At 51.3% G+C, this 14,415-nt stretch overlaps 1 protein-coding gene across 7 annotated transcripts in view; it reads right to left on the bottom strand.

Annotated features, from left to right (window-relative positions):
* Positions 1 to 14,415, bottom strand: part of DENND2B (DENN domain containing 2B) — a 180,453-nt gene that overhangs the window by 24,243 nt on the left and 141,795 nt on the right. For 6 of the 7 annotated variants that reach the window (XM_058446361.1, XM_058446359.1, XM_032166664.2 and 3 more), the window contains 3 exons: positions 12,330 to 13,589; positions 8,507 to 8,643; positions 87 to 238 (listed from right to left, as the gene is read on the bottom strand). In XM_058446361.1, coding sequence (XP_058302344.1) covers positions 87 to 238; positions 8,507 to 8,643; positions 12,330 to 13,589 — 1,549 coding nt within the window. The remainder of the gene's footprint in view (positions 1 to 86; positions 239 to 8,506; positions 8,644 to 12,329; positions 13,590 to 14,415) is intronic. The other variant, XM_032166667.2, reaches the window with a different exon arrangement.

Here is a 14,415-nt window from a genome sequence, read left to right as displayed (position 1 = left end):
TGGAAGCTGGGCCCAAGTCTTGGAAGAGCAGGCCCCCACTGTGGCCCTCACGCTAACCCTACAGGCCCATGTCAGGGCTGAGTTACCTGTGTGGGTGGGCTGTTGTACTTCCTGTCCTGAGGACTCCACATCCTGTGCAAAGAGTCCAAGGAGTTCTCAGACAGTTGCTGGGATTTTCGTCCTGCTCTTCGGCTCTTTAAGTCCACATCCTCATATGGATTCTCCTTGGGCAGATCTCCTGCAGAGGAGGAAGAGTTAGAGAAGGGGGAGAAGGGAAGAAGGAAACACACGAACTCACACACACACAAATAAACAAGCAGAATTCCTGTGAACCAAAGAGAATGGCTTCTGCCTGGCCCCTCAGCTCATGAGTCATGCAGCTGCCCGTCTGCAGTGGGGAGGCTACAACCAGACCCCGCCCCCAACCCCCCACCCCCCCCCCCCCCCCCCCCACCCCCAGCCCAGCTCAGCCTGGCCTCTGCTTTATAAATTCAGGGATTGCATAAGACTGGCTCAGCCACCCCTGCCTGTGCCCAGCCAGAGGACAAAGCCAGCACCAAGAGTCTTTCCTTGGCTCCTTTCCCTCTGCTGCAAACACCCCAGAGATAACACAGTTCAAGGCAGGAAGAGTTTTCAGGTCACATGGCTGTCCCTTCACCCAACTCTCAGGGGATCTCCCTGGGGACCTACTTTGGAAGGTGGGCATGGAGGAACTCATAGAACTGTAGAGAGCCCCCCTCTCACCTACAATGCCATTCAACAAGTCTTTTAGGGCAGGGTTTTGTGTTGTTCACCGAGGCAACCTCGGAACGGAACAGTGATTAGCAGGGAGGAAGTGTTCGGTAATGATCTGTTCAATGACTCTCCTACTGTAGTGTCTATGCCCTCTACCGCTGATCTCAGCTAAAAGAGAACCATCAACACTCCCCTTTTGGAACAAACTCTCCTGCTGTGACACAGGGGAGGTGTGAAAGGCTTGGAAGGAGTCTGGGCCAAAGGGTGGGGGTGAGGAGAGTTCTTGCTTCTCAAGACTAGTTCTAAAATCTCTGGCAGTGGGCATTGTATTGGCATTACCAGAAAATCTCAGAAAAGTCCAAGACACAATCCCTGCCCTTGAAGATGTTGAGTGGCACTCCTTTCCACAAGCTGTATCTCCTGCCCCCACCCCTCCAACATACACCTTTTCTAAAATAGAGTAACACCATGGGCCAGGTCAGTCCTAGCTCGATCCTGGTGGCAGAATCCATGGGGTGAACAGTTCCCTGGGGAACTCAGAACACAGCCCTCTCTGCACCCCTTTCCCTATTTTCCTGCTACAGAGCAGGACTCACTCCAGCACCTCTGCTCAGCAGCAGGTTTGAGCCCGGGTGACCACTGAGTCCCACACTTGTCCTACAGATGTCTGACTGTGCCTTACGCCCCAGAGGAACTCAGACCCCACTCCTCAGAAAGCAGGCAGAAGAAGGAGCTGGAGGATGAGGAACAAAGGCTGCTGAGAGTGAAGCTTTCCTAGAGAGGGCACGGGAGAAGAGCCAATCCCTGTATGCTTGCAGATTCCTCCATTTCCAAAGTGGAGCTCCCTCCACATTGTGGCATCTACTTATGCAGAACCACAACGAATTTAGGAAATGCTCTTACAGAGTTAGGGTGTGGGTGTGAAGAAAGGATTTCAGTGACAGCTAAATAGACTGCAGTGGGAGCAATATAAATCTCTGTAAACTTATGAGTCAAAGATGGGTCATTGGGATTTGGGACTGGATTAAGTGATTCCCAACTCCAAGCAGAGTCCCCAGCAATGGAGCAGACCTTTTCCTGTAACACAGTCATGCTATTAAAATGACTTGTCTCCATTCCAGAGCCCTGACTAAGCGGAGCTGGCCCAGCAGCCCTGTCGCAAGAAGCCAAATAGCAAACCCGGCACCCCCTGCATGTTTTCTCCAGCCTACCCTGCTGTGGGGCACTTAGGGATGCATTGGGGATGGATTCTCTACTTCTTGGTCCTTCCCCAACATATGCCCTGCAGGAGTGAGGAGGTGGGGGAACTAAGAAGGGAGAATGCCAGGACACAGTCTTCTGATCCCCTAAAACAGGACCAGAGCATCACTGTCCACATCAGGGCAGGGAGAACATTTATGCCAAGCTCAACAAATCCAAACTGCCCTGGACTGCATGATAAGCCAGGGCCTTTATTATAATCCCCAACCTATAGGAAGCCTTGTCCCAACCCCAGGGGTTTCTCCAAGTCACTGACATTTGGGGTTGAATAATTCTTGTTGTGGGAGATTGTCCTGTCAATTTTTAGGATGTTTAGTGGCAACCTTGGCTTCTATCCACCAGGAGACATTAGCATCTCCTTAGCTATAACAGCCAAAAATGTCTCCAGACACTGCCAGATGCTCCCTGGGATGGGCAGAGGGAAGAAAGGAGGGAGAGAGAGGGAGGGAGGCAGGAAGGGAGGGAGGGAAGAGTGAAGTTGTCCCCCCACTGAGAACCACTGCTTTGGATAGCGCTTTCTAAACTTCCAATGGCTTCTGAGTGTGTGACATGAGTCCCAAGACTAGCCCTCTTTTTTTCCATCCTTCCCTCCTTCACCTCACTCCCTCCTTCCTTCCTTCTTTTCCCTACAGTAAGAGCTTTGAATATTGATACAAAATCCAAAGCTCTAAGAAAAAGACATAGGATACTGAGGCCCAGGGAAGTAACAGATGTACAAGGCTGGTGCACATCACTGACAACCCAGGGGAAAACAGCCAGCAACATCAGGTTCTCAAGATAGGTCCTGTCTCTGGAAACTCGATTTCAGGAAGGCCTGCTCCTCCCCAGCCCCTTGTGCCAGCCTCTCTTCTCCAGCAATGTTTAACGTCTTCTCTGATGTAACAAAGCCACTAATCAGTTCTCCAGCAAATAGATGGCTGGCCCAGCCCACATGCTGCCTCCCCAGCCTCAGCTTGGTCCCTTCACTGCCCTAACTCATCTCCCAGCTTCCTGGACCATTCCTGACTGCCCTGGAGGAGCTGTCTCAAATAGATTCTCCCAGTCATCTCTCCAGGTGGACAGGGGGCCAGGGGGTGGAGATGTACAGAGGCAAGTGGACCCTGAGTCCTGGACCACTAAACTGAACCAGCTGAGAGCAAATAAATATCAAAGCAATGGCTCAGAGTTGGAGGAGACGGTAGGCTGGGAAATGGTGTGCAGAGCGTCCTATGGAGGACAGAGCTGAAGGAGCTAGGGCTGAACGGGAGATTCAGCAGGGGCATGAATGGGAGACAGGGAGCCTAGCAGATTGCAAATTTCTACCTGCATTCCTGCCCACACAGCTTTCTCGGGACAGTCCACATGACCCTTGGAGAGAGACGAAGAGGTGGACCCTCTTCCCTGAAGGCCCAGCCCTCAGCAAGCCCAGCTGGAGAAGCGAGAGGTCTCAATCTTTCCCAGCTTGGATGATGAAATAAGGGACAAAAGGCATCACCAAGAATTTCTGCTTTGCACTCTTCTAAAAGGGGATTGTCAGAGCCCAAAGGTGTCACATTAATCCTCTTAAAGGAAGAATCCAGCCCCTCTGGGCCCTGCTCCCACTCCTCCCCACGACCTCCCACTCCTCCCCACGACCTCCCACTCCTCCCCACGACCTCCCACTCCTCCCCACGACCTCCCACTCCTCCCCACGACCTCCCACTCCTCCCCACGACCTCCCACTCCTCCCCATAACTCCTTTGGTCTTAACCACACATACAGCACTCCCCCAGCCCCAACCTAACTGGAAAAACCAGTTAGGAAAGGGGTGGGTGTATACACACAGGCACTGAGAATTTCTCCAAACACAGTCCTAAGCTTCCTGGACCACACCCATTACTAGGGTCCTGGGTCTGCAGCTTCCCTCCCCAACAACGTCCGGTTCCAACCAGCTGTTTCTCCTGGTTCTCAGTCTTTTTCCCTCTCTCACACAGGACAGAAAGGGCCAGGCTAAGAGCCCAACTCCCCGGCAACAGATCGGATTGGGGCCTCCAAGGGGCTGGCTGTTGCCCACCCTCCAAGCCTTGACACCATTTCTCAACAGCCCTGGCACCTTCCCGGGCTGCACCTCTTAGCTGTTTTGTTTCCCACTGCAACCTCCATCCCAGTGGGTGCCCTCTGCTCCTTACTGTTTCCCAGCCTGGGGGCAAATAAGGGAAGCAACCAGAGAGAGTGGAGGCTCAAAAGCCTTTGCAGTCCAGGCTGACTGGCCCGGTCCCCAGCTTGCATCCCACTGAAGTTCCTGGAAACGCTCCCTCAGCCCAGGCTAGCTGATGGGAGTGGGAATCTGCAGGAATGCAGCTCAGGCGCCGAGGCCACTCCACATAATTCCTTAACAAGCTGCTTCCTTGGGTGCATTTTTAAGTGTCAGGCTCAGAATGCAAACATAAGGTCTTGTAGAATAGCAGCATCTTCCAGGGGCAGATGTCAGATGGGACAGGCGAGAAATAGCAGCCCAGGAAGCAGCAAGGCAGTAACTTTCTTTCCGAACTCCTTTTCTGCAAGTTAGCAAGGTAAACCTCAGCATGTTTGGGAGTACCCCACCCCAGCTCCTCAGGCATCATGCCTAGTGTACGCAGGAGGCCAGCAAACCCCCCACAACCCCCATTCGAGTCCAATGCTCACAGAGAGACATGTTTGTCTTGGGGCCAACTGGCCCTCCACCTCTGACAGACAGGACTCCAGTCCAATCACCAGCACCCAGGATGGAGATGAGCACTAGGCTCTCTGCCTCCCAACAGCTCCATTCCTGCATGCCTGCAGGAGCCTGATCCAGCGGGGTCAGAGTCATCCTTCACCCCACAGAGCACAGGCTGGGCCAAGACCAGAGAGATGGCTCCCAGGAAGTCCGAGCCACTGATCAGTCCTAGGCAAGATGGGAAACTGCCATTCTGAGTTCAGCAATAAGACACCTCCTGAAGCCTTGTGGGGAACTCCGAACTCTCGGGCCTGTTCCCAGGGAAGAAAAAAGAAACCCACCAGAATCTAACAGAAAGAGAATATTTTCCTCTGTATTTCCCTCTGGCCTCCCTAGTCAGGTCCCAGAAATTCAGATTGGGCTGCTATGGGGACATAAAAAAGGAAAACATGCATAGGGCACTGTCCTAACTGCAGACTCCGGAAACCACCCCCACCACCCCACGAGGCCAAAGCAAAACCTAAACATCCGATGTAGTATATTCCCAAACTGGTGCCTGGGTCGCTCCCCTCCCTTTCTCCCACATCCTCCCCCTCTCTTCTTTCCCTGTTCTCTAAGTGCTCCAAAGATCCAGAAGCCAGGTGAGCAGCTACCTCTACCTTCTGCCCACAGAGCGCTGACCCCTAGCTGTACTCAGCCACCCAAGAGGTAGCCAAGCTGCTCCCATATTTTTTTTAACTCCTCATGCAACACCCAGAGTGGAAGAGAGTCCTCCCTAATGAGTGGGGAGGGAGCTCTGTTGCCCCACCCCCTCCCTACCTCCTGTTGCAGGGTACATTCTCATTCACTCTAGTTTGGCAGAAACTGCAATGTGTCAGTTTGCTGCCCAGGACCCCGGGGGCACCCAGTGTGGGTGCTGCCGTGGGCAGAGAGGGCTGTGTTTTTCTGATGCCCCTTGACTATGCTGGGTGCTGGCAATCCTGTGTTCCTCCCGTTCTCTATTATCTGACAAGGATTTCCTGTGGGGATACCTTCTTGGATCATCTGAACTGAAATAATTTGAGAAAGGGACGGCTTCAACCATTTCTCTCTGTCCAGAGTTCCACCATCCAGGGCTCTGTTCAGGATTTTTTGGGGCAATGTTTGGGGGGCAGAATTTTGGAAGAACTGTCCTGGGCAACACAGCTGTTCCCCAGGCCTTCTTAGGTCAGGTTTGAGAGAAGGGAAAGAGGAGGGCAAGTGTGTCTAGGCCTCTGCCTACTCACTCATTCGGGAGGACTTTCTTCCGCTCTGGGATGTTGGTCTTGCATAAGGAGGTGAGAAATACAGGAACAGCATTGGCTGCCTCTTGGGTGGCTGGGGTACGGGCTGGAGTTGGGGCATCTTCCTTAACTGCCCACCTGGCTTCTGGATCTTTTGTTCTGATGTCCCTAGCTCTTGATCTCTGCTCTGGGTGGCCTGTAGGTACAAAGCTGTCTTTTCCCCAGTGGTAAGGGAAAGGGCCTCCCTCCCCAAACTCTTTTGCTGTTCTAGGGACCTCATTCCCACAGTCTTCCTGCTGTGACCCAGTTTTGCATGGCTACATGCTATACACTCTGTTCCTGTGAAAGCAGTGTCCCTGCAGGTCCCGGCATGGCTGCTGTCTCCCCAGAAACGCTGGCCCAGCAAGTGGTAAGGAAACGGCTATGAAACCAATGGCTCAGATCAAATGAGGGAACAGATGGCCCTCTCTTCATAAGATTCCAGGCTTCTAAGCTGGCCAGGCGCAGTGGCTCACACCTGTAATCCCAGCACGGTGGGAGACTGAGGCGGGCGGATCACGAGGCCAGGAGATCGAGACCATCCTGGCTAACACAGTGAAACCCTGTCTGTACTAAAAATACAAAAAAATTAGCCAGGCGTGGTGGCAGGCACCTATAGTCCCAGCTGCTGGGGAGGCTGAGGCAGAAGAATGGCGTGAACCCGGGAGGCGGAGCTTGCAGTAAGCCGAGATTGCACCACTGCACTCCAGCCTGGGTGACAGAGCAAGACTCCGTCTCAAAAAAAAAAAAAAAAAAAGAAAAAGAAATATTCCAGGCTTCTGAGAATCTGGAGGGTTCCCTCTACCCTGGGCCACTTCTCTCCCTCCTGTATTAACTAACACCACATTCTTCAGATCAAGGCCCAAGACAGAGGCAAGACAGGGACATAGAGAGGGAGCCAGCAAGCAGGCAACACACAGCCTCCCTCCTCCTCACTGACCTACAATGATACGCACACTTCACTTGAGCAGAATCAAAGTCCCTTACTGAAGAGGATGCTAATAGAATTGAAATGAATGCCAAAAAACAAAACAAATGCAACCCAGCCTAGAGCACCTATCTTTCATCTGATCCGTGAACACAAGTTTGCCAATACCATGTCTTCCCACCTGCTGGAAGACAAATCTCAATGGAGTCTTGCATTTCTGCCCTTCTTCTGAACAAGAGGAACTGATAGTTCCAGACTGTATTTTAAAGGGTATTTATACAGCAAACAGCCTTGGAAGACAGAGATAGTGTCTCCCTTCAGGGCAGAGGCAGATTTGTTTCCTGACCAGAGTGATAAAGATAATGTCTCCTCCAAGGACAAAGGTTAGGCAGGTTTGCCAGCAGTCTCTGAAAAGACTGGGGTTTCCTACACTTGGGCTCCCCAGCTGCAACATGGACCCGCAGCGTGTGCAGCTTCCACCTGGGCCTTCTCCACATCGCCCCATGGGACTTAGGCACAAGGGGAAATCCGTGTGAACACGAAGCTCATGCTGCTAGCTGTGCCATGAGTAATAAAGTCCTTTGTGACCCAGAGGTCTCGTGTCTTCTGCCAGCACCCATGAAACTGGGGCAATGAAACGTGTTAGCTTGTACAATAGACTGAATGTTTCTGTCCCCCAAAATTCCTATGTTGAAACCTAATCCCCAGTGTGCTGGTATTTACAGGTGAGGCCTCTGGGAGGTAATTAGGTCATGAGTGCAGGGCCTTCACCAATTACGGCCCTTTTAAAAGAGACCCCAGAGAACTCCCTCCGCCCCTTCCGCCACGTAAGAACACAGAAAGAGGATGGCCATCTCTGACCAGGTAGCAGGCCTGTACCAGACACTCCATCTTATTTAATTCTAACAATAACCTTATGAAGTATTGTTACTTTTTTTTTTTTTTTGAGATGGAGCTTCACTCATGTTGCCCAGGCTGGAGTGCAATGGCGCGATCTCAGCTCACTGAAACCTCCGCCTCCTGGGTTCAAGCGATTCTCCTGCCTCAGCCTCCCTAGTAGCTGGGATTACAGGTGCCTGCCACCATCCTCAGCTAATTTTTTGTATTTTAGTAGTGATGGAGGCTGGTCTCGAACTCCTGACCTTAGGTGATTCACCAGCCTCAGCCTCCCAAAGTGCTGGGATTACAGACATGAGCCACCATGCCCGGCTCAAAATATTATTACTATTATTGTTGTTGTTAATATAGTCACATCATCATTTTATAAGAGAAAAACAGAGTCTTCACAAAAGTTAAGTGATTTGCCTTAAGGGCACACAGCTAAGGAAGAGGGCCTGCTGGACTTCAAAGCCTTCCAAAAATAAAGGAAAGGAATGATGTCGTTTTCTCCTTCTCATGTCCCCAAAGGTCCTTTGGATTTCAGTTCATTCAAGAGCCAAGCTTTTAATCACAGAGCCGCTCTATCTTTGCTAAGGTGCTTCCCCTGATGTCCCATTCCAGGAGGGGTTCCAGAAGGTGGGACCATGCCTGCCCACAGTGAAGGAGGTCAATCTAGGTGTCTCCTCCTGTTCCTTTTCTTCTGCAGTCCCCTGAGATGACCCAGCCGCCACCTCTGCCATTGCTTACCCACAATATCTTCATAGGCATTTTCTTCTAAAGTGCTTTTGGATCCAAACTTGGGTTGGTTCTCAGTACCATTCTCAGTGGGAGAAGAGGGGTACAGGGACTGGAGACTGGATGCATCCTCAAACTCAAAGGATTTTCTGTGGATAACAAAAGCAAGAGTCATTCCTGCTGAATCAGATCTCTGCTGCCTTGCTGGGCAATGTCCATGGCAACAGCAAAGACCATAGGCCCTCCTCATAAAGCCAGCTTCTGAAACAGCATCAAGGTGGGTCCAAACTTACCATCCAAATGAAGAGACAGATGATCTGAAAGACCTCAGCCTGGGTGCCTGCAATGTGCCTTATCCCGAATAATACTGCTATTAGGTAACAACAACTACCCCAGCTTAAAAGCATGCTGTTCCAGGTGCTGCATCAAATGCACCTTTACATGTGTTATCTCATTAATCTTCACAACAGTGTCACCAGTATTGTGACATTTTGTGAAAGAGAAGATGGAAGTGACAGAGGCATGATTCTCCCAGGCGACGTCTCACTCCAGGGCCTGAGCTCTTAACTCTAATTTTGGCCTCAAGCCCTAGAGAATATCCTCCTTGAGAAGTGTCTGTGATTCCACTGGAATTGAGTGCCTGGTCTGCCTCTGGGGTCTCACGTCCTCATCTGCATCCTAGCTGGGGACTCCTGCCACTGCACTAAGCAGGTAGGAAGGTTCAACACTGGGAGGGTCCCACTCAGGGCTGTCAGGGGGTTGGAAAAACAGTTGTTGCTGGGTGGTTTGTTGAAGCAGGAAGGGCTGAGCCCTTAAAACAAATAAGACCACTGCCAAGGTGGAGCTGGGAGGACAATTTGCAGCCAGAAGCTGCTTCCAAGACCAAGCTTCCCTTCAGCTAGCTTGCTCCTTTCCATCCCTTGGACAACCTTCCTCTCTACTGTACAATTTCAAGACCACAGCTTATTGTCTCCTAAGACACCCTGAGCCTACAGCACTCTCTGCCCCTCTCCTTCATGGGAGAGGTACGTCCCTCATCTGAGACCCCAACTGCATCCTCTCCCTCTCCAAGGCAAGTCCCCGCAGGCTCCTGGGGAGGGAGAGAAAGAAAGGCACTGACTGGATCCCTCCTCCCACCCATGAACACCTCCCTCTTCTTTGGGGCACCATCAGACCTTTCAGCCAATAGAGCCCTTTTTCTCTTGTTTACTAACAGCTTCTCCTGAGAGTCCTAGGGTGTAGGTAAAGGGCTAAAAGTGTCCTGAAGGCTACAGCTTGTTCTTAGCTTGCCTGCCCCTGCCCTAAGCACTCAACACAACCGAACACTCTTTATATTGGCATCTCCTCCCTGTGCCTCTGTGACACATTCCCTCCTGGCTTTCAACTAACTCTCTGGCCACTACTTTTCAGACTCTTGTTAGGGGTCCTCCTTTTCCATTTGCCTTTTAAGTGTCCGGGTCTCTCAGAGTTCTGTCTTAAAAACTCTTTCTCACTCTGCACTTTCTAGGGACCAAATATCCATGGGCCATTGCCATATCTACCATCTCTATCTTGATGACTCCCACATTTCTGTCTTTGGCCCAGATTCTCAACTAGTTAAACATCCAGTGGCTGAGCACAGTGGTTCACAAATGTTGGCCCAGGACCAGAGTTAGTGTGAGAGCAAGTTTTCTTTGGCATATACAGTAGACTCAGCATCGTATGCAGGTAGCCCTCAAGTCAGTAAATAGACACAAATCATGTTCAATCAAATTATCCTTGAAAATCCCCCAGGAAGGTGTCACACTGAGGACCAACATGCTGTCTCTCATTAAAACTAATAGTGTCTCCCCAGGTTGGTTTTTTTTTTTTTTTTTTTTGGCTGAATGCCAGAAGAAACACTTGGCTTGGCTTGCATTTTACACACACATACACACACACACACACACACATTTCTTTGAGACAAGGTCTTGCGCTGTTGCCCAGGCTAGAGTGCAGTGGTGTGATCATACTCGCTATACCCTCAACCTCCTGGGCTCAAGCTATCCTCCCTCCTCAGCCTCCCAAGTAGCTGGTACTACAGGCACATGCCAACACTCCAGCTAATTTTTTGTAGAGATGGGTTCTCATTATGTTGCCCAGGCTGTCTCGAATTCCTGGTCTTAAACGATCCTCCCACTTTAGCCTCCCAAAGTGCTGGGATTACAGGTGTGAGCCACCTCACCTGGACTGCATTTTTTTAATAAAAAAGTATATTAAATATGAGAATCACACTTACTTACCATCTCTACTCCTCATGGAACATGTTCACTGCGTGAAACGGCATACAGAACAGACTGCACTTTTGGAACTGTTTCTCTTTTTCCAAGAGCACAGATTTAAGTTTGCTAATTAATTCTTACATGAAGGGACTCCTCTATATATGGTATATGTGTGTATATATTATATATAAATGCAGTGTGGGGTAGAATATGTGTAAAACCTTCAGGCTGATGAACTCTCCCCCCACTCCCTTTGGTCACCTAGTCAACTGCTTTTGGCTCTTCTAAATTTAGCTCAGCAACTCCCTCTATGAGGAGCCTCCCTTCTCTCCCCCATCTAACTCAGATGCCCCTTCTCTGGGTCTCTGCAGCCTCCTGCACTGCCATGAGTCACGGCACGTATGACATTATCTATGATTTATCTGTGCACCAGACCACGAAGTCCTTGAATGGAAGAACCATGTCCTATTTGCCTCTGCGTCCTCTTGACCAGCACAATCTTGGTGCACAGCAGGCTCTAGATGAATGTTTATAGAAGTGGATGAATAAGGACAAAGCAAACACTCTTGGCAGGCCGTTTAAGAATTAAAGAGCCAGTGAGCATTCTGGGGTGGACTCAAACATGGGATTACCCTTAGCCATGGGCTGTTCCGACTCAGGGGTCTGAATCTTTGAAATTTCTTCCTTTCTGCACATGGCAGGAAAGTTTATGTATGAGATGGGATATGTTAGATGAAGCCTGAAGTGTGGGGACAGACTAAAGAATCCCTGGAAGTGAAACAAACCTGAATACCCATTTGTTGTGGGGTTAGATAAGAAAGGCAGTAAGGTGTACGCAGATGAGTATTCCGAAGGAAGCTCACTCCCAGCCTACCCTGATTCAGAGAACAAGATGCCTGCCAGCTTTCACCAATTCCAATAGCTCCAGCTCCAAGTTACTGGGGAGACTGCCCTTAGTAATCTGGGGTTAGAAATCCTGAGACTGACCAGGAAACCAACGTGAGCCTCGGAACAGGCTCATTCCTGTTTTACTCCTTTTTTCACCAATCTCCCCAATAATCCCCTCTTGATATAGGCCCAGGGTTCGTGTATGGCCAGGAGGCCCTCAGAAGAGAGGGAATTGTGTTAAATTTGCAGACACTACCATGTTAATGATAAAATGCAGTATTCAGATAATGCTTCATTCAAAGAAATTAATTTCTAATGCTGGTACTTCCGGTGGTAAGGAGGCTAAGATCCTACTAGTCCGCAAAGGACTGCCTGCTTTACCTACTCCCAATGGAAGACTGAAGAAGCTCCAACAGGTGCGGGACACAGCCCAGCTCTACCCCAAAGGCCAAACCCAGACAATACCTTCAGTGACCAGCACTCAGGTCCCAAGTATCCTGTAAGCATTCCCACTCATGTCCAAGTATCTTGTAAGAGTAGAACAATCTCATTTTTCACTACCACAACTACCACCTAACAATTATTCAGTATTTCAGAGCTTACAAAGCACTACTGACTGTGACCCATCCTACAATCTGTGTTTGCACTGTCCATTTAAAAGAAAACCACGGTATTCAGCTACAACACACCGGAGGGGCATGCGTTACCTGCTCTGGGACTTGCGGTGACCACGCATGTCCTTCTTGGGTCTCCGGGTGACTGGCGGGGCTGGGGTGGAGGGCAAAGGGGGTGGAGCAGCAGGTGTGGGTGAAGGAGGTAGACCATTGCTGGGCTTACTCTTGGGGTTCTTGTCAGCCTCGTATTCAAAGGTGCGCTTGGGTTTGGGGACAGGGTTCACAGCAGGATCGGGGGAACTCTTCGATGGCAGCTGCTGGGAGCTCGGGCTATTTCCAGGGGTCCCGGGCTTAGTGGAACCACTGCCTTCCCTCTCTGGGGGTGGGCCCGCCTCCCCCCCAACTCCAGCCACTCCGACTGCCCGGCTGCCAGCGCTCACACTCGCGCCCCCTGCCAGCTCCTCCAAAGCGCCCAAGGTTCCAGTCTTCCTTTTCCCCCGGTCCACACTGTAGCAGCTGCTGGGGAGCTGGGGGAGCCCCCGGCCTGGCTGCTCCTTCAGGGCCTGTTCAATTTTCTGGATCCGGCTCAGCACTGCTGAGCTCTCCTTCCTGCTGCCATGCCCCCTGAGGAAGGCGCTGGGCTCACTCCGGCCCAGCCGTTTCTCCAGCCGGTAGAAAGAGTCCCGGACAGGGAGCGCCTCTCCCTCCTCCTCAGTCTCTGGGTAGGAACACTCGGAGAAGGTCCTGCTCATCCTCCGGAGGCCCTTGAAATCAAAGGTCTTTTCTGAGCTGCAGGGGGACGGCACTACGCTGGGACAGCCCAGGCTGGGGCAGCCCTCACTGGCCGCCCACTCGCTCCCAGAGCCCTCCCGCTTCTCTCCACACATGCTCATCCTGGGCGACGCCTCTCGGCGACCTTCCCATGCTGAGATCTTCTCCCGGATGCCCAGGCTGTGAGCGCGGGTACCGGTACGGGTCAGCAAGACGCCCCGGGGGCCAGCCGCTGGCCCCGGGAATGGCGTGCTCTGGGCAAGGGGGAGGCAGGCAGCTACCCCTGCTACATCCTGGGCTGCGCCTTGGACATTCTCCTTCTGGGCTTCTCTCTTGCACGCCGAAGGGCTTCTGTCCAAATAACCGAAGCTAGTGGTCTTGAAGGGACAGGTGGCTGGGGAAGTATCTGGGGAGGGATCTTGAGGATTCTGGGGTGAAGGAGCTGGGGGGTGCCGGTCCTTGAGGAGCACTTGGGAGCTGGAGTGGCTGGGGTACCTGCAGGCTGAGGTTTCACTATCACTGAGCGGGTAGATGGGACTCCTTGGTGGGGAGAGAACTGGAGGTGGAGAGACTGACTGAGACCTGGGGGCAAAACAAAACAAAGGAAAAGAAAAGAAAATGGCAGTGAGTGGCTGACCAACCAGTGGCATCCTGTTTTATTCTTACAGAACTCAGCATCTTTTTCCTGGAGGACTCTCAAAGAGTACTCTATTCAAGTAATATACCTTGAAGGCTGTCTTCAAGGAGAGCAATAGCTCCTTAATCACAGCAGGCCAAACTCAACAGGTCTCTCTGCCCAAACCATCCCCAGGCACCCTGAGCAACGTCTGAAACAGACACCTGTTCTGTGCCAAGCGAGAGCATCCCAAGAGTCTACATCTGCCAACAAGAGGACAGAAAGCCCAGTGGTGTGCTGCCACATGCTTAACAACCAGTTCTCAGAAGGTGTGGCTCATGCCTGTAATCCCAGCACTTAGAGAGGCAGAGGCAAGAGGATCACTTGAGCCCAGCAGTTCAAGACCAGCCTGGGCAACATAGTGAGACTCTGTGTATGGCAAAAAGAGGGAAAAAGGGACCAAAAAACCCAAAACCAAACAAGTCTGAACAACCGGCTCTCTAGGGGCAACAGCAGATTGGTAGCACTTGCCAATTTTGGTAGTATAAATATTCCAACTATGGCTGAGCTACCAATGTGATGTCATTGGCTGTGGAGTTGAGAACAGATGCCACTAATCAGCTCTTGTGAACTGGTGCAAGGTGGTTCTTCATCACCACTCCCTGAAGTAGCCCCCACATACACTCAAACCCTTTGATCTTTCCCCTTAACAAGCCTCTGTCTCCCCTGGGACTTCTGCTACTAGACGTAACATCTCGCTTCTTCATGCTGGGTTCTGACCAGAATTAGAAT

Source organism: Hylobates moloch, unplaced genomic scaffold (assembly GCF_009828535.3).
Source record: "Hylobates moloch isolate HMO894 unplaced genomic scaffold, HMol_V3 SCAFFOLD_11, whole genome shotgun sequence".
In the NCBI taxonomy this organism is placed as follows: domain Eukaryota; kingdom Metazoa; phylum Chordata; class Mammalia; order Primates; family Hylobatidae; genus Hylobates; species Hylobates moloch.
The sequence above is the reverse complement of the archived record's forward strand: the minus strand, read 5'-3'. Positions and strand labels throughout refer to the sequence as shown.